At 37.5% G+C, this 20,195-nt stretch overlaps 1 protein-coding gene across 1 annotated transcript in view; it reads left to right on the top strand.

The window, feature by feature from the left end:
- The first annotated feature begins 1,528 nt into the window (after positions 1–1,528).
- The window catches only part of LOC101101868 (UPF3B regulator of nonsense mediated mRNA decay), a 49,187-nt gene continuing 30,520 nt past the window's right edge, over positions 1,529–20,195 (top strand). The window contains 3 exon segments of the mRNA XM_027958589.2: positions 1,529–1,590; positions 3,717–3,731; positions 4,792–4,903. Coding sequence (XP_027814390.2) covers positions 1,529–1,590; positions 3,717–3,731; positions 4,792–4,903 — 189 coding nt within the window.

Here is a 20,195-nt window from a genome sequence, read left to right as displayed (position 1 = left end):
ATTGAGTGATTACCCCTCACCACCAACCATGCATAAAACATGATGTGTGGTCTTTAGCACTTACACACTTCACTGCCTGAAATTAAAATGCCATCTTAGCTATGTAGACCAGGCTTGAGTGTCTTCTAGTGGTTACAGGTGAATATCCCTGATGGGTTTCCATATATGTGAAGTAGATACTTTAATCAAAATGTCATGGGAGCCGATACTACTTTGGCTAATTTAACTGATGTTAGTTTCCTCTGTCAAAATGAGCTTCAATTGCCCCAGACATCACAGGTGATGTTCACTTTCCTTTACAGTAAATCCCTTACATACAAATCTGCAAGTTGTGAACTTTCAAAGCGCAAACGTGCCCAGAAAAAAAAAAAAAAGAGAGAGACAAGAGGACAAATAAATAACTGAATAACCAAAGAGATTCATGACAAAGGAAATGGAAGAAGATTTTCTTTATTTGAGTGGGCACTGCTGGTCTTAGAGGCATAGGACTCGAACAGAGAATGGTACACTAAAGTTGCAGCAGTTGTTCAAAATGCAATCTAGTGATACGTGTCATCGATGCTGAAAGAAAAAAAAAAAAAAAGAACTACTACCCACTCATCGCTGGATCATTTTTTCCAGAGGGTAGAAAGTGTAGTCTCTCAGTCATGTCTGACTTTTTGCAACCCCATGGACTGTAGGATGCCAGGTTCCTCCATGCATAGCATTTTCCAGGCAAGAGTACTGGAGTGGGCTATTTCCTTCTCCAGGGGATCTTCCTGACTCAGGGATTGAACCTTGGTCTCCCGCCCTGCAGGCAGACTCTTTACTGTCTGAGCCATCAGGGAAGCAGATAGAATTGAATCCAGGAAGGAACTAGAACTGTGTCATCAACGTCCAGCCCGAATGCAATTGCAGTGTTCCCACTGTTTCCTTTTGCTGACAGTCCTTCAGCTCTACCTTCTCCCACCTCCTCGCCCTCCTCCAGTCACTAGCTTGCCTTGCCTGCTCACTCCATACCAGCCCTTGTATGCCAGCTGTTGTACTGTATTTTTCAAGGTCCTGTACTGCAAGATTAAACATTTTTTCATGTTTTTGTGTTTGTTTTTATGTACTATTTGCATGTAAAATATAAGCCTATTACAGTACAGTCCTATATAGCCAATTGTGTTAGTTGGATACCTAGGTTAAATTTATTGGACTTATAAACAAGTTAGACTTATGAATGCACTCTTGGATGAAATGCATTTGTATGCACAGAACTTACTGTAGTTTCTTACCATTCTTCCCTTCACTGGCTTTTTCTGCTGCAGTTAAGGCAGAGCGAACCCAGGAGGTCAACAAGTCACTCCAATTATTGTCTTTTCCCGCATCATCGTTTCCTTTCTTAAAATTCATTTGATAGTGTTAGTTCTTAAAAAATAGTCTCGGGTAATCCTGTATTCTTTCCAAAACCATACCAATCCAAAAATAAACTAACAAAAATCATTTACCAAAAAGAGGAAAGCCCCAAACACATTTTAATATGCAATTCAACAAAGATAGAATGATGTCGGGATCCCCTCAGGATAGCATGCACCTGCTAGTACAGCTGACTATTCAGTTCACCAGGTAAATGAAATTTGACCAATGGGACATTGGTATAGGTGACTAACAAGAGACCTACACAGAAATGAAATAATATACTTCCCAAATTTATGACTTTGGCTCACAAGTGTCCCTGTGGAAATCTTGAGGTCAAATGGAAACAAAGGAGCATTGACCACGTAGTAGGAAAACTGCCTACAAAATTGATCTAGAAAACTCTCCTGGGTTACTTCAGTTCTCACAGCATGTTAACTCATAAGATGAGAACGAAGACACAAAGTAATCAGCCTGAATTAAATAAACCTCAACTTCTTAAAAATACCCAAAGGTATATTATTGATAATAAAAGTACTCAAGTCTTCTTTAGCTAAAAATTACTATGTTTTTGATTATCCACCAGTAGAACTTACCGTATTCCTGTTTCCTACAATGTATTAGGGGAGATGAAGACACTGATTCATGGGGAAAATGAGGATTTACCCAATGTCACCTCACAGCTTAATCAATAAGGAAAGTTCAGTTCAGTTCTGTCCCTCAGTCGTGTCTGACTCTTTGCGACCCCATGAACCACAGCATGCCAGGCCTCCCTGTCCATCACCAACTCCTGGAGTCCACCCAAACCTATGTCCACTGAGTGAGTGATGCCATCCAACCATCTCATCCTCCCCTTCTCCTACTGGCCTCAATCTTTCCCAGGATCAGGGTCTTTTCAAATGAGTCAGCTCTTCACATCAGGTGGCCAAAATATTGGAGTTTCAGCTTCAACATCAGTCCTTCTAATGAACACCCAGGACTGATCTCCTTCAGAATGGACTGGTTGGATCTCCTTTCAGTCCAAGGGACTCTCAAGAGTCTTCTCCAACACCATAGTTCAAAAGCATCAATTCTTCTGTGCTCAGCTTTCTTAACAGTCCAACTCTCATGGAAAAATAGCATGCAAAATATAGTTCCACTTTCAAATCCTTGGCAGATACTCAAACAAGCCATAAATATTGATGTTTGGAGTATGCTTATATGCATAAACATTAGCCAAATTATATATCTATAAAGGAAGCAGCTTCTCTTATCTATATGCTTATTTGATATCTTTTTCCAACAAATGTGCATAATCCATGTATTGTAGAACTTTTCAGCATCTATGTTGCTTGTAAAGATTGATTCTAAGACTATTTTCTCCAGAATCCTGTCACTAGACTCACTAATCTTATTAGAGAGGGTGATAATATATATAGTTTACAAATAAGGCCTACAAATAAACATTTTCCTATTTCTTCAAGATTAAACAATTAAATTCTTGCATCTTACAGATTATGGCGCTTGGCAATAAAGTTATAACAAAACAATAGACACAGACTTGTCTCAAAAGTTCCTACAGTTTACTAAGTGACATAGCATTTATTTATATCCTTGAGACGTTCCACTGCCAAACACCCAGTAACTTCTAGCACCCTCGGTTTCTAACATTACCTCATTTCCTTTATATAGAATAAGATACAACTAGTTATCACACGTTAACTGCCAGGTGAGCAACATGGAAAATTAAAAAAAAAAAAAGACACTGAAATTGAAAAGAAATCTACAAACAGTGTGTATAAAAACCCTCAGTGCAAAAATGTAAAGGCTTTTAAAGGTTTAAGAAGTGAACTTGTAAAGAGGTCAAGGCAGAGTTTGGGCCCTGCCTCTGGCACACACCGTCTGAGTTTTGAAGAAATCATCTAACAGCTGCCATTGCTTTGCAATGGAATCATTATTATCATTTGGAGCAGGATAATTCTTCTCTGTTGAGTCTGCCTAAAAATATGCAGGATGTTTACCATCTCTTGCTCTTGACATCAATGGTCATTACAACTTTCCATTTATCTTTATCTTGACAATAATGCCCTCTCCTAAACCCTTATCTTTTGCAATTAATTGGATGGAAGTTAGATGAAATGGGTGCTATCACCTTTATTGAGAACTTCTATTTTTTAACCATTATCCACCTGGTATTCCCTCATTTATAAATGGGATTTTTGTTCACAAGTGAATTTACTTCCCTTTGTTTTCAAGTTCCCAAATTCCCTACAGCTTACAACATAAAGTCATCATGATAACTATTAGACTCTTTGAGGTGGTGTTAATATTTTCTTTTTCTTTTTCTTGTCCCACAGGTATGACCATTTTGTGTAAGATATGTTTTGGTGGGTGATGGAGAAGTAGGTGATGCAAAGTATAGTACAGTAAGAAATAAACGTAACCTTCTATGTGACATTCATTTCTCCGTATCCTTCTTACCCTTCAAAGCCCAATACAAATGTCAAATCTGAAATATTTCATTTCATCCTCTGCCTTTCCCTCCCTCTCTTGGTGAACTTAACTGTGTTTATGCTGTGAAACTGGAAATAACAACACATAGCAACTGACTTCAATAAAACAAGATCAATTTTAATCAGATAAATATTAAATCTTACCATGAGTCTAAAAAATTAACTGTTTAAGTGCAGATATGACTCAAATATTGATCAGCTCCATATATTGGAAAGACTATAGAAGATTCTCAAAAATTCTGTAACAACAGCTGAAAGAAACTAATTGTGACTATGTGTGTGGTTAAAGAAAAAAGGAATCAGAGAACTGTTCCTTCATTTGAAGATAATAAAGCTCTTCTTTCAGTAATCAGGTCAATTTCTAACCCACCATTTACATCTTTTAGAGAATCCTCCTCTGCCCCTCCCTCCTTGCCTGGTGGGCTTCTTTCTCTGCCTCAAGTTCTTCTTGTACCAATGGAAATAGATGTGCAGGGACTGTTAAGAACAAAATTCTGACTAAGCTGAAGTTGATCTTGGATAGCTGCCTTTAACCTCTCTCTCCCTCAGGAGGTTTCATGATTTTATATCTACTGTCTTTTGTGAAATTTAATTTAGTTGTATTCCAAGACATCCTCATTTATTTTGTGATTCAGTCCCATCTTTATAAATGGAAAGAGGGCTGAGTTGAATACATAAGGGTTGGTGACCTTTACCCAGTGATGGAATTGTGAGAGAGATTTATGATGGTGAAAGAATCCATGTCTACACAGCCAGCAAATCCCAGCATTGCCAGTCTCTGCCACTGCCTCATTTCTGTCTGCCACCTTGCTCTGCTGCAATGTTCAGGCAATGTCTTCTTTGGTATGTTTCAATTGACAGCAACATTTACAAATGAAATCCTTACTAAAGGTGAAATAAAAAGATTTTCTCCTTTAAGGTCTGAATTTAGAAACCTGTCTTTTCTTATAACAACTGATGACATCTCTGGTTTCGAGGAACAGAAGGGAGACTGCATCTGTTGGCAGGAAGAGAAAAAAGAATGTACACAGGTACGATACATTTGCAATTTCTTTTAAACACTGGAGACAGGAAATGTTTGAGTTAAAGTGCTCATGGCAAATGTCTGGGTGTGTGTTCTTTATTATTACATGCAATGCTTGCATTTAAAAGGAACTTAGAGATGATACTTTAAATAGCCAGTTTTCCCCCAAAATCATTTTAAAAAATATGATCTATACTATTAAAGCTAATGACATGTGGGGGAAAAAAATTAAGCTTGGTAAACGGTGCTCTTTAAAATTATCACCATCATTTAGTCTGTTTCCACTATCATTTAGTCTGTTTCCACTATCATTTTAGGTTCCCTGATGCAGAGAGAAATACATAATGAGATATCCCCATTAATTTAGAGTTCAGGATATTTATTTTTATACTTTAGGTGCTTTTAAATTTATTAATTTTGTCTTAGGAGAAAGCTACATATATAAAAGACGCCAGCCCTCTTCAAACCTGACTGAATCAGCAGAATAACTTAACCTGTGTGGCTTCTGTGTATCAGAAATTCATTATCACCTAAAAATGGGCTCTTGTGAACAGCCTGGTTTGGATCATTTTAACGATGTGTTACAAAATACAGCTTAACTGCATAAACAAGTTCTCCTTTGTTTAAAAGAAAGAAAAAGACATAGAACAAGGACAAGTAAAAATGCTTCCCATTCCAAAGCAATCACTCTTGAAAACAATTCATATACTTCTTACAACATTCCTCTTTGACTAGCCACCAGCAGGCGCACACAACCAGTGCGAGGTGTGTATGAGTGTTTGCACATGTATGGCTGTCTCCTAAAAAATGCTATTGAGTTCACTTGCTACATTTCACTATGTGTCTAAAAAAAAAAAATGATTCTTCTAAACTCTTTCAACTTACTTTAAGGCTAGAAAATCACCAATGAACTAAAGATTCATAAAGGGAAGAAAGACTTTTGTGATCAAATTTGCTGTAGTGAAAATGGCATTGGCCTCTTGGCTCTTAGGTTCTCAGCTACTTCAGGAAAACCATTCATCAGCATAAATAAAACCATCACATAGACTTAAAGGGATTCATTCAATGCAGACTTTGGCTCCGGGTGTGTGGTTTTCTCTTTCCTATTACACACTTCTTCACACATCCTGCCTATTAGCCCCATTTTTATTTCTTGCTACCATTGGGCTTCTCACATGATGCTAGCGGTCAAGAACACACCTGCCCATGCAGGAGACATAAGAAATGCAGGTTCTATCGCTGGATCAGGAAGATCCTTTAGAGGAGGACATGGCAACCCATTCCAGTATTCTGGCCTAAAGAATCCCCATGGACAGAGGAGCCTGATGGCTACAGTCCATAGGATCGCAGAGAGTCAAACACGATTGAAGTGACTTAGCATGCATGCACTCACAATTTCCCACAACAGGATTTCCAATACTAATTTCTTTCTCTGGTTGCTGTAGGACTGGGATTTTGTTAGGATCAAAAAATTAATAGTCTCCCATTTCACAGAGACTATCTTGCTTTCCAATCCTATTAATATATCTGTATCCTCTTGCATGTTTTCCTCCTGTTCTAACATCTTACAATGAGAAGTTCTTCCTTCATCCAAAATTCATCACTGCGCCTGAAACCTGGGGCTGTCAATGCCTTCCTTCATGACTCATTGACTATCTCTTCTCTCATCTAAAATAACAACTTCTCTATTTCTCTCTCCCCCCAGCTATCTCCTTCAGCATATAATCGTACTCAAACCACTCCCAAATTAAAATTTTGCTCTGATTTTTCTTTGTAACGAGCACACATTTCTCTCCTTTGAATTACAAAGCTATTAGAAAGAGTAATTTTAATGTGATACTTCCAACTCTAATCTTCTCTTATTTTCTCATCTGATGCAAGGTCATTTCTGCATCCATCATCCTATAGAATCTGACCTTGTCAAAATCATCAAAGATTCTAGCTGCTAAGTGCCACGGACACTTTAAAGTCATTATCTTGAACTTTCTGAGGTATTAATACTGTAAAACATTTCCCCATTTTAGAATCTCTTTCTAGTCTTCTAGTTCACCACTCTTTCCTGAATTTGCTCTTCTCTCTGACCACCTTGTTATAGTTTACTTTTTTTTTTTTTTTTTCTGAGAAATTCGCAATAGGCATTTCAGGCACTCCAGGGCTTCCCTGGCAGTTCAGCTGGTAAAGAATCCACCTGCAATGCAGGAGACCCCAGTTCAAATCCTGGGTTGGGACTATCTGCTGGAGAAGGGATAGGCTACCCACCCCAGTATTCTTGGGCTTCCCTGGTGGCTCAGCTGGTAAAGAATCCACCTGTAATGTGAGAGATCTGGGTTCGATCCCTGAGTTGGGAAGATCCCTTGAAGAAGGGAATGGCTACCCACTCCAGTATTCTGGCCTGGAGAATTCAATGGACTATGTAGTCCATGGGGTTGCAAAGAGTCAGACACGACTGAGTGACTTTCACTTCCACTCACTTTCAGTGTGATACAAATAGATTACAGTTGTGCCAGAGATAGTGATGCTACAGAATAAGAATCTCAAGGGAGCTGACTCTGGGCATGTGCCATGTAAACAATTGCTCCTTTTCACTGTAAGACATAATGTTGAAAAGTTTGGCAATCAGTGATCCAAACTTTAAGAAGCTGCTGGTCATGAGGGTTTGAGTTCGGTCTTCTTTAAGATCCTCTCTTCGTTCTGCTAACTCCTTCTCAGTGATCTTCCAACCCTAACACGTGGATGATTTCCATATGTAGTTGTGAGTCATGTTCCAGACATGCAGATTCAACTATTTCTTCTTCAAACTAATCTGCTGGTGTTTTAGGCATCTCAAATATTTTGAAATGTCCCAAACTGAACCCATTATACTTTCCCCCCAAGTAGATATTCAGCTAAATTTTGAATATTGAGCTTGACCCAATTCCCTAACCAGTTGTCCAAAGATTGAGAATTATCCTTTCCACTGTTTCCTTTCTCTCCATCATATCTATTGGTCATTATATCCTAGTCATTTTTATTTCCTTAATAACTCTCACATCTAACCCTGCACATATTTTTATGCCAATCTCTATATTACATATCTATCTATAATTTCCTACCATAGGCAAGCAAATATAAATTCCTTTTAATGAGGCACGAGACCCTTCCCAGTTGTATCCCCCATGAGTTCAATTTTATTTCTCATCACATCTATTCTTCTCTTATCTGTATCCACTCCCTAAATTCCAGCCACACACAACTTCTTGAAAGTTTCCTGGTATATCATGTTCACTCACTCTCACTTTTTGTCTTTTTGTATTATTTTTCACTTGTTAGATCATCTTTATCTTTCATGACTTACCTAGGCATTCTTCAGCTTGTCTTTCTTGACAAATTTTGTAAAGCCTTCAAAGTATGCTGAACTTCGCTTAACCAAAGTATTTGACACCCTATCATATAATTTCCATCTACTTTTATAGCTATTCAATTAATGATGAGATGCTTAATAGCATGAAAGTTATCCAATTCATCTTTGTATCACTTTCCTTTACCACAATACCAAGCGTTATGGTTGAATTGCATCTCCATTCCCATCCCGAACTAAAAAACATGGTGATGTCCTCATCACCATACTCCTAATGTGGTGACTTAAAAGCATGCACAATATGAGAGTTGTGAGTCAGGTTTTATTTGGGGCAAAATGAGGACTATAGCCTGGGAGACAGAATGTCAGGTAGCTCTGAGAAACAGAGTCGGGGGGAAGGTCAGTGTATTTGTGATTTTGTTGAAGGGGTAGTACATGCAATTAAGCACATATTGTTTGCAGAAGTTTCTGCTATGCCTCTGAAGGTTACTGCTACTTATGAGGAACAGATATCACCATGAAGGATTTTAGTGCTTTTCTAGATATGAGGAGATACAAGAATTAGGGTAGATGGCAAGTGCCAATGGCAAATGCCAATTTGTAGTTGACATTTGTAAACAGAATCTTTGCATATTTAACCAAGTTAAGATGAGGTCATTAAGTGAAAGTGTGCTCAGTCGTGTCTGACCCTTTGCGACCCCATGGACTATAGCCTACCAGGTTCCTCTGTCCATGGGATTTCCCAGGCAATAGTACTGGAGTGGATTGCCATTTCCTTCTCCAGGGGATATTCCCAACCCAGGGATCGAACCCAGGTCTCCCGCATGGAGACAGATGCTTTACCACCTGAGCCACCAGGGAAGCTGAGGTCATTAAGGTGGGTGCTAATCCAGATATGACTGGATTATATTTCCCTTTGAAAGTGGGGAATGGACACAGGCACACAGAGAAGAAAGACTATGTGAAGACAAACAGAAAGAATGCCACGTAATGATGGAGACAGATCAGAGTGATGCCTCTGCAAGGCAAGGAATGTTAAAGGCTGCTGACAACCCAACAGAGCTAGAAGAGATAAGGAAGGATTCCCTTCAGGTCTCACAGGGAGCATAGAACTACCTACACTTTGATTTCAGAGTCCTGACCTCCAAAGTTCTGAGATAGGAGGTTTCTGTATTTTTAAGTCTCCCAGTTAGTGGTACTTCCTAGTCATGGTAATAAAGATACAACACCAATATCCTGAATAAATTTGTGGGCAGCCTCTCCCCCAACACACACACAATATTCAGAAGTACTGAATGTTTGCAGCCTCTATTTCTGTAATTTGGTCAGAACATGCTATGACATTTTTTTTTGGTAAAATGCAAGTGACAACCGTCATAATACTTTCCTGAAGAAACTGTTGCAATCAAATACATACAAAACACTTAAGCAGAATATGAATGCTCAAAAATAGTACTATTATTGCTATTACTATCTTCATTATTGCTAGTGTTATTGCTCCATATGGCACCTAGGAGGGCATATTCATCTTCAAATATTCAGGTCTGGGACACGGGTTCCCCAGGATCCCAGCCCTTGCACTCTCTGCATGCTTTCCTATGAGCTAATCCATCTTGAGACTTTCCTTCTGCCAGAGGCCAGGCACACGCTGTCAGCCACCCTTATGTTTGGCTTTGGATCACATTTTTTTTTTTTCTGTCAAGGAATAAGTCCTAAAATTGTATGTGAGGAATGGAAAACAAAACAAATACAGGATCCACCTGATATAAATGTTTGCTTTATAAATAGCTCCTCAAGAATGACTTGTTTCATTAAACAAAATTGTCAAGGAAAATCCAGATTTCAGGACATAAATAAGAGCTAGTTATTCACATCATATACACACATTCATTTTCTAGATTTTCCTTAACGAGATATAGCAGTTAATGTTGTATAAGTATGAGTCTTTTTAGAATTTCTTGGTCAGCTAACTCATCTACAGAGAGAGTACAGTGTGAACATTTATTCCAGGCCATAGATAACAATGCTGATGATCTTGCAGATTTCTCTCTCTCCTTAGAAGTATCTCTTTCTTCCTTTTAGGATCCTATCTGGAGGTTCCCAACTGCTGCGATCTAATGCCTAATGATCTGAGGTGGAGCTGATGTAATAATAACAGAAATAGAGTGCACAATAAATGTAATGTGCTTCAATCATCCCGAAACCATCTCCCACTGCCACCCCACTCCACATACACAAGTGATGGAAAAACTTTCTTCCAGATAACTGGTCTCTGTTGTGAAAAGGCTGGAGATTGTTGCTATAGCCTGATACTCTCCTGGTCTCTAACTCCTCAGTAAATCCTGACTACAGGACTGACTCTAATGATATAAAATTCTAAGTTATGAATGACAAGTAAATTTAAAATTTTGGTCACTTCCATGAATGGTTAAGATGGGTGACCATCACATGGTTCATCAGATATCTTCACGCATGTGAGAAATGGACATTAAGGTGACCTTGACATTAAGCTCACTTATATTGATAGCAATGAATGAAATGCTACCAAGGCAAATGACATCATCTTGGCTTGGAGCACTTTATACAGTTCTCCAAGACTCTATCAGACACAAGTGGATAATCCAATTCACTAATTTCTACATATTCTTGATGATTTGAAAGTGTTAAGAGAGGAATTTTATTTACTACCTGATATCAAGGCAACCCACTCCAGTGTGATTGCCTTGAGAATCCCAGGGATGGGGGAGCCTGGTGGGCTGCCGTCTATGGGGTCACACAGAGTCGGACACGACTGAAGCGACTTAGGAGGAGGATCAAGGCTATGGTTTTTCCAGTAGTCATGTATGGATGTGAGAGTTGGACTGTGAAGAAAGCTGAGTGCTGAAGAATTGATGCTTTTGAACTGTGGTGTTGGAGAAGACTCTCGAGAGTCCCTTGGACTGCAAGGAGATCCAACCAGTCTATTCTAAAGGATATCAGTCCTGGCTGTTCTTTGGAAAGACTGATGCTAAAGCTGAAACTCCAGTACTTTGGCCACCTCATATGAAGAGTCGACTCATTAGAAAAGACTCTGATGCTGGGAGGAACTGGGGGGTAGGAGGAAAAGGGGACGACAGACGATGAGATGGCTGGATGGCATCACCGACTCGATGGGCATGAGTTTGGGTAAACTCTGGGAGTTGGTGATGGACAGGGAGGCCTGGCGTGCTGCAATTCGTGAGGCTACAAAGAGACACGACTGAGCGACTGAACTGAACTGAACTGATTTTCACTTTTTCACTTTCAGAAAAGCTAGAGAACTGGCAGGGATAAAAATGCTTTATAGACATAATTTAAGAGTCATAAAGAAAAACAAGAGAAAAAAAATTTAAAGAAAAGCAAAAGAGAAAATCCTCACTGAAAAACAGATTAGAGAGTTGGCAGTAATTTGCTGAAGATATTCTGTGAGTTGGAGTAGCCTGGCTCTGGAACTATTCATGAAGTGTGGTGAAATCTTTTATATCAAATAAATATAGTTTGGTGGGGAAAAAAAGATAAAGAAAATAAGAGAAAACACCTTCCAGCTGGCTGGTTTTATTGGCAGCCTGCAAAGGGTAAATTGGTGGTTTATGAACCAGGAAAGAGTGTTTGTGAAAGGAAAGAGAAATGAAATAAATGATTAGAAATTTCAAGTTGATCTCACACCATTCCCTTTCCTATATTCTCACCAGCACTCTTCCTTTTCAAGGTCTGTCTGAAATTATCAATAAGGCTGCCAAATGGGAGGGCACCTGTCCCCATATGCAGGATGATATCCTACTTTCTTTCTTTCTTTTTTTTTTTTTCATATTCTACTTTCTTTGGGGTTGGATCTATATTATTTTATGGATAATTGAACTATTACATATCACTTCTACATACCATTATGCATCGTTCGACTGTTTTCCCACAAAAATATTAAATGAAAATGGTCATTTACAAACAATGCTGTGTATTGGCAAGAAGCTTACCTTTTGGAAGGGTCAGCTGAGCCACAAATTATCTTTTCTGGAAGAAAGGTTATGTCTTCAAGGGAGAAACATTCTATTTCCTGAAGACTATTCCAATCACTGAGAATATTGGATTGATAGCAGTAGCAATAATAATAGCAGATCCCTGAGGTTATCTGATTCATTGGGGAAGAAAATACCATAAATCCTTTCTATTTTTTACATATTTGTGTTATATTACCACCAATAAGATCACAGATATGTGATATTTGCTCTCTCCATATTTGCAACAGTAATGCTAAAGTTGTCATTCCAGTTCAATGTTTACATAAAATAAATACCCTCCAATGCTGGAGATAAGGGTTTCTGACTGAGGTGATGGAGTAGAGGTGGTACTGTTGACATGTTGGGTGGACAGTTTGGTACAACCCAGGAAAATCAGCATCCCTGACTCCCGCCCACAAAATGCCAGGAATATCCCTACCCTGATGCACTAGGGAAACCAAGCACAACCTCCCCTCCCAAAGCACACACACACAAATGCACACACACATGCACACACGCACACACACTCGCAACCATTCCCTGGGTAAACAGTGCTACTCTGGTTTAGGGGCACAGATCTGAAATTATTTTTAAAAAGTATATTTTCTTAAAAGAGGAAAGAGAAGTATCAGGAAGAGTACATATCTTCCTTTGCCCACCTCAACGTTCTATCAGGCTAAGAAAAATCCCTGTTTCCTAGTATCAACCACTTTATCAGAACAAGACAATTTGTATAATATCTGGCACAGATTATGTGTTCAATGAGCACTGCATTTCTTTCCTCATGTTCCTTTTTCCAAGAAGAGGAAGTGAAGTAAGGAAACATTTCATGTTGAAACCTTTTGGGTATGACTTTATTGCTCATTTGGAAAGGGTATGTCATTTTCTTACCCATTTGCTTATCAAAAGCAGGCTGTCCATTCTTGTTTTGTCATCTCGATGGACAAGGCATAATTTGTTTCATGTTCTTAGCACAGAGCCAGTCTTTTCTAGACAAGTTGCAGGCAAATTTCAACTGCAAGAGTTATCAGCTATTAAAAGAGGCCATGTACAGCAAGGCACCAGCTCTTTGCTGACTGATACTGCCTGCTATTTTATTTTTGGAAAGTAGCCTAAAGCTATTATGGCTCTGGGTTTTTGACAGGCATCATATATCAGTATTTCAGAAGAAAATTTAACTTCAAAAATCAAGTAGCCTGAGGGTTTGGAATCAAATTTAAATTTTTAATAAGTTGTCAAAATATACTTCGCAGTATTCATTTATAACTGGACTCAACCCTCTGCAAATTAATATGCAAACCTTCTCACTTCGCTTACAGTTTGTTATGCAAAAAAAAGTTAAAGGACCAGTTATCACGTACACTACTAAGAGAAGTAGGAGGTGCTATTTGTTTATATTTTGTGTGTTTGACAGGGACATACTAGCCTGAATATATTTCTGTCTAGAACTAAATTGGTGACTAATATCAGTTCTTTTGATTGACTTCAATTTGAATATGCAAATGAAGTTTTCAGATTCAGTTCAGCTCAGTTGCTTAATTGGGTCTGACTCTTTGGACTGACTCCATAGACTGCAGCACACCAGGCTTCCCTGTCCATCACCAGCCCCTGGAGCTTGCTCAAACTCATGTCCATTGAGTCAGTGATGCCATCCAACCATCTTATCCTCCGTTGTCCCCTTCTCCTCCTGCCTTCAATCTTCCCCAGTGTCGTTTCCAATGAGGCAGTTCTGATCAGGTGGCTAAAGCATTGGAGTTTCAGCTTCAGCATCAGTCCTTCCAATGAATATTCAGGACTGATTTCCTTTAAGATTGACTACAGTGATCTCCTTGCAGTGCATGGAACTCTCGAGTCTTCTCCAACACCGCAGTTCAAAAGCATCAGTTCTTTGATGCTCAGCTTTCTTTATAGTCCAGCTCTCACATCCATACATGACTACTGGAAAAACCATAGCTTTGACTATTGTGGCAATGTCTCTGCTTTTTAATATGTTGTCTAGGTTAGTCACAGTTTTTCTTCCAAGGAGCAAGTGTCTTTTATTTTCATGGCTGCAGTCACCATTTGTGGTGATTTTGGAGCCCTTCAAAATAAAGTCTGTCACTGTTTCCATTGTTCCCCCATCTATTTGCCATGAAGTGATAGGACTGGATGCCATGGTTTTAGCTTTCTGAACGTTGAATTTTAAGCCAACTTTTTCACTCTCCTCTTTCACTTTCATCAAGACGCTCTTTAGTTTTTCTTCACTTTCTGCAATAAGGGTGCTGTCATACTCATATCTGAGGTTATTGACATTTCTCCCGGCCATCTTGGTTCCAGCTTGTGCTTCATTCACTCAGGTGTTTCTCATGATGTGCTCTGCATAGAAGTTAAATAAGCAGGGTGACAATATAGAGCCTTAAAGTACTCCTTTCCTCATTTGGAACCAGTCAGTTGTTCCATGTCCAGTTCTAACTGTAGCTTCTTGACCTGCATACAAATTTCTCAGAAGGCAGGTCAGGTGGTCTGGTATTCCCATCTCTTTCAGAATTTTCCACAGTTTGTTGTGATCTGCACCGTCAAAGGCTTTGGCATAGTCAACAAAGAATAAATAGATGTTTTTCTGGAACTCTCTTGCTTTTTTGATGATCCAACAGATAATGGCAATTTGATCTCAGGATGAACCCTACAATAAGGACTGTAACCACCCATGGATCACTGAGAAACCTATTTAGCATCTGAAAAGAGAATCTTATAGTTTAAGTGGTGATATCAATCAATGATTTAGTCGTCTACAAAGCAGGCATCAGAACTGATTATCTTATCTCTGTCATCTGATAATATGGTGAGCTAATTAAAATACTGATTATTTGGCTATTATTGACCTGGAAAGTAGGTCTGGGATAGAATGAAGGGATTATAGGTGGTTTGGATTAAGTTTAGGAGAAATGTATGTTGTCATCTCAGCATCTGTGATGACTAATGGTGTTAATGAAACAAGGGAGACTGCTTTTAATCAGATAGAGCTGGTTTTAAAGTCTTCATCTCCCTCTTATAAGTTATGTAACTTTGTATAGGACTTTTATTCTTTCTGTCAGTCTCTTTATATAAAAATTTCTAACATCAATCATGACAAAAATAATGAAGATAACAAAAATAATACCTGCCTTATTACACTGTGATGGGGATTAACAAAATGTATTGGAAATAAGCTCTGCAATTGTTTCTGCCTTGAATGGCCATTATTTTTTTCTTCTTTACTCATATTTGGGACCGAAAGCAAATAAGAGGCTCAAGTAAACCTTTAGAACTTATTTAGGCTATTCAGGCTAACAAGCATATGGGAAAAATACCCATGGAGTGATACTTGGCCAGTACAGGTAAGCCTGTATTCAACTTGCCAGAAAACAGAAAGTGGACATAAAGCCAACTTCTTTCTGACTTTCTAGAATAAAGCCTTCAAGGATATTTTCTAAGATTTCTAAAAGACTATCTAAAATGCATATTTAGCCTTTTACAGTTGTACTGTCAGAATGACAAATATATATGCAAAATATATGAGTATCTGAGAACTTCATAGCACTCAGAGCCCTTCCAGCTCTCTGAGATAGTTTGCAAAGGCACAATGAGATTTCAGTTATATTTTGAGAAGTGGTTAAATTTAGACGAAAAGCCTAGAATAAAGACATTTTAAGGAGTCCTAGATAATTCTAGTCCTAAACATGCAAATATTTAAGATCTATTCCAGGGATCACACAAATTGTTTGGAATGAAGATTCTAGAGTATTCCCATGAGAGAAAATGGAAAGATTATTTGGAAGTGGCTTTAGAAGTTTCAGATGCTCAATAAGCCCTGTGTCTTCAAAGTTTTTGATAGTGATGAGAATGGAACATTCAGAAAACTCAGCAGTGATGCACTGAATGATGGGAAGGCAGAGAAGCTAGAGATAGGAGCTAAAGCACAATCTATTATGCATTATGAATAGCACATATTATTTTCTTTAAAACACAATACAAAATCAGAGAGTAGTAAGGAACAGATAACAAAATAAAATTGACAAAATGTTAATATAAACCAATACAGTATTACAAAGTAAAATAGAGTAACATAAAAAATTTTTTAAAAAATTAAAGCAAAAAAAATAAAGTTAGGTGATAGCTTCTTTATGAAATTCCTCATAATAAGGGAGTATAAATAAATATATAATATTAGTATTTCTTAAACTTATTTGTGTATTGCCACTTTCAATAGCTGAAGAAAGCAGTTGATAATCTGTCCAGAAATCTGCATTCATTCAAAAATATTTATACACATACATTTGCAGAAGTTCATAGTTCTCTCTTCTCCCTTAACCTCTCTGTGAAGTCCATCCATGTGCCTCCTGAGTTCAACAGATTTCTTTTGTATATACAGAAATATCTCCAAGTCAAGACTCTTGGAGACTTTAGACTGGGACTTTGGATCTTCAAGTGCAGTTCATGGCTCTAATTCCTCAAACCTTGGCTTTAACTCAGTTCTGTTTTACTTTTCATTCTTTCCAAGCCCCATCTGTTCTTTGTCACACAGAACTTTTCAAGGGTGATAGTTTTTCTCTCATTCACATGCTGTTTAAAGAAAGACAGGGAGCCAAGACCAATTCAAAGAAAGAAGTGGTTTATGATACCATACCACAAGGTCACAGAAATGTTTATGATAACAGAGGCATTTTCTAAACTCTGGTGAAAGGAATTCAGTAGATCTCTCAACAGCTAATTGGTATTACACATATCCAAACTGATTACTATTCCATCAAATGGAAGGTATGTTGGTAAAATATAGGAAAGGAGGCAAAACACCCTATCAGTTAATAACTCATATTTTGAAGTGACAAGAACCAAAACTCAGTTACATACATTTCTTATCTTTGAAAAGATAAAATTACTTATTTTCGTTAATCACTTATTACATGAAAATTACTTATTTCCATGAGCTTTCATTTTTTTCATCTGTAAACTATGTGACACATAACTCTCAAAAAGATTAAAGTGCAAAAGTATTGATAATACTTCCAATTAATAGTGACAATGAACTGGTAATTTACAACCAGGGTTTAACCAAGTCTTTATGTAGTATTCAAGATTATATTATTTTATTTGAACAAAGCCCTGAAGCATATGATATCAAGCATTTCCAATGTGTTTCTGTAACATCATCTCCTTTTCAGAACTCCTTAGGATCACTCCTTTCTGTACTTTTTTTTTTTTCCCCCTTTCTAAATACATACCCTGATTATCATCCTGGATCTTTGCAATCATCTTACTCTGTAAATGAATCTTCAGGATTCCATGCAATGTTATGGTTTTAATTACTACCCATACAAGGATGATTCCCAATTGGAAAAAAAAAAAAAAAAAAACACAGCTTCAACCCTTTATTATCCTCAAGCTCTAGATTTGGAAATGAAAATGTTGAGAAGTCAGCATTTCCAGAACTGAGCTTCTTTTCCTTATCTACTCCCATCCCTATAACTATTATTGCTCTTCAATTTTCCATCTCAGTTAAGGTTACTGCTAACCAATTTAGAAATCCTATAAATCTTCCTCCCTCACCATCCCAATTCAAACAACTCTTGACTCGTCTTAATTTTTTGTGCTTTCTTCCCTTGTTTACCTCCCTGTTGCTACTTCCTCAATTCAGAAGTCATTGTCTTCCCATTAGATTTCAGAAATAACCTGCTGGCTGGCTTCCCAAACTCTTGTTTTCCCTTTTCCAGTTAGACATAGCTCCTCAAGAACAGTCAAAAAATACGTACTAGCTATGGCAAGCTGTATTATTTTTCCAGTTGGTGGAATTATTTATAATTATGGAAAAAAAAAAACCCAGGTAGTTGAAACTAGAATCATCACAAAAAGCCTGGAGTATATTGTTGCTTGTTTTTATGTAGAAAAGTTTTATCGATTTATCTACTAAAACCATTTTACATTTTATTTGTCCTTTTTAATATAATGCAGTCCAACTTTACAGGACCAAACAGGTTTTTAAACAGAAGATAATGGCTTTGTGTTTTGAAGTTTAGAAACCAGTGTCAGTGAAGAAAATAAGAACATGTGATGACTGATTTGTCTTGAGCTCTTGGGCCTAGATGAATTAATAATCAGAAAGATACCTTTTAAATAATGAATGGCTTTAAGCCAGCCCCTCATATAAAATTACTTTTATTGTTCTTTTCTATCTTCTAAGAGTCAAAAATAAGTTTGGCTGAATGTTAAGGAGCTGGAAAATGTCTGCCCAGTGCAAAGTCCAGATAGTTTATAGGTTTTTCTGAGAAAGTTTATCACAACTGTTGTTTAGCCATTGTTATTGTTGTTTAGTTGATCAGTTGTGTCCAACTGTTTGCAACCTTGCAGACTGTAGCTCACCAGGTTCCTCTGTGGGATTTCCTAGGCAAGGATACTGGGTTAAGTGGGTTGCCATTTCCTTCTTCAGGGTAACTTCCCAAGCCAGGGATCAAACCCACGTCTTCTGCTTGTCAGGCGGATTCTTTACTGATGAACCACTAAGGAAGCCCTCCACAACTACAGCATCCATGAAAGCAAACAAATAGTCTATCCTCACTATTGAAATAATTTTGAAATGAAGTATTTTGGAATTGTATGCTTCTTCCTCAGACCTGCCTTCAACAATTTAGTTAGGGAATATGATAATAAGAAATAGTGTCAGAAAAATTTGGACTTGAGAGAGACTTTCTGTTATTTACTTTAAAATATACCAAAATAAACTTAGAAGGGAAAAAATGTTCAATAATAAGAAATAAGAGAAAACATAGCCAGAAGAAAAGAAACCATAATATTTTGGGGAATTCAACATTCCCAATGCTCTGCTCTATATTTAGGTGAGATAAATGTATTCAGAAGGGGGAAAAAAAAGGACATTCTGGACTTTTTTAAAAGGCTAAATAGAGCTATTTAAAGAACCATTTCATCAACGGGCTAGTTCCCAACCAATCTGGTTCTTCTGAGACAAGCTGCTGGTCAAAACATTTCATCAGCAGCTAATCAAGAGAGCTAATGGTCTATGTAGTTAGGCACTTCATGACCTGGGGTTGTTTAAATTAATCTTATGTAACTGATGGCTGTCAACTTTCATCTAGCTTGTGGGTTAAGAACAAAAATAAGAAACTAAAAGTTAAAAATTCTTAACTTGCAATACTATGCCACTTTGCTTTCTAGGGTATTTTAAATACTAGCTTTTCAAGAATTTAGAAGAGGAGATTCAACTGACTCATTCTTCAGTTCAACTTTTCCAACAATTTTAATGGATTATTTCTGTAGCATTGTGTTCTGAGGTATAATAATCTGAATACATATTTAAAATGAACAGAAAAGTTGACACACATATTTATTGGAGTCAAAGTCAAGTTTAAGAAACATTATAGCTAAAGAGACTGTTGGGTAAATTAGATGACCAAGGACATTCATTTCCTAAAGGACACATCCAGAATCGGAAGTTACAAAGTGTGACTTTAGTTCTTTACTCTGTTTCTGAGTACTGTGAGTTACATTAAGCCATTTAAACTCTATTTTCTTATTAAATTTGTTGAATGAAATAAGCTGTAAAGTCCATTCAAGCTTGATGATTCTTCAATCAACTATTAAATAGACCCTAATTATGAGTACACAAATGATTTACATTTCAAGAAATTTGCATCCCTTACCCAAGGATCAGAACCCAATTTACATTTGTCAGATATACTTCTGTCTGAGGCAGACCGTTTCATATAGGTTGGCATTTTTCTGGTTTTCCATTAGGAAAATACAGGATATGTTTAGCCTAAAATTAAAACTTAGCTCTAGAACAAAGCTTTTCACAAAGGATACAATAGGCATTAATATATGCTATTGAATTAATGAATATACATGATATACTTCATGATATACATGAAGTAACAACTGTTTTGAATCATCAATATTATTAGTTTAATCCTCCAACGCGT

This window comes from Ovis aries, chromosome 20, assembly GCF_016772045.2.
Source record: "Ovis aries strain OAR_USU_Benz2616 breed Rambouillet chromosome 20, ARS-UI_Ramb_v3.0, whole genome shotgun sequence".
NCBI lineage: Eukaryota > Metazoa > Chordata > Mammalia > Artiodactyla > Bovidae > Ovis > Ovis aries.
Note: the sequence above shows the minus strand (reverse complement) of the source record. Positions and strands in the feature narration are given on the sequence as shown.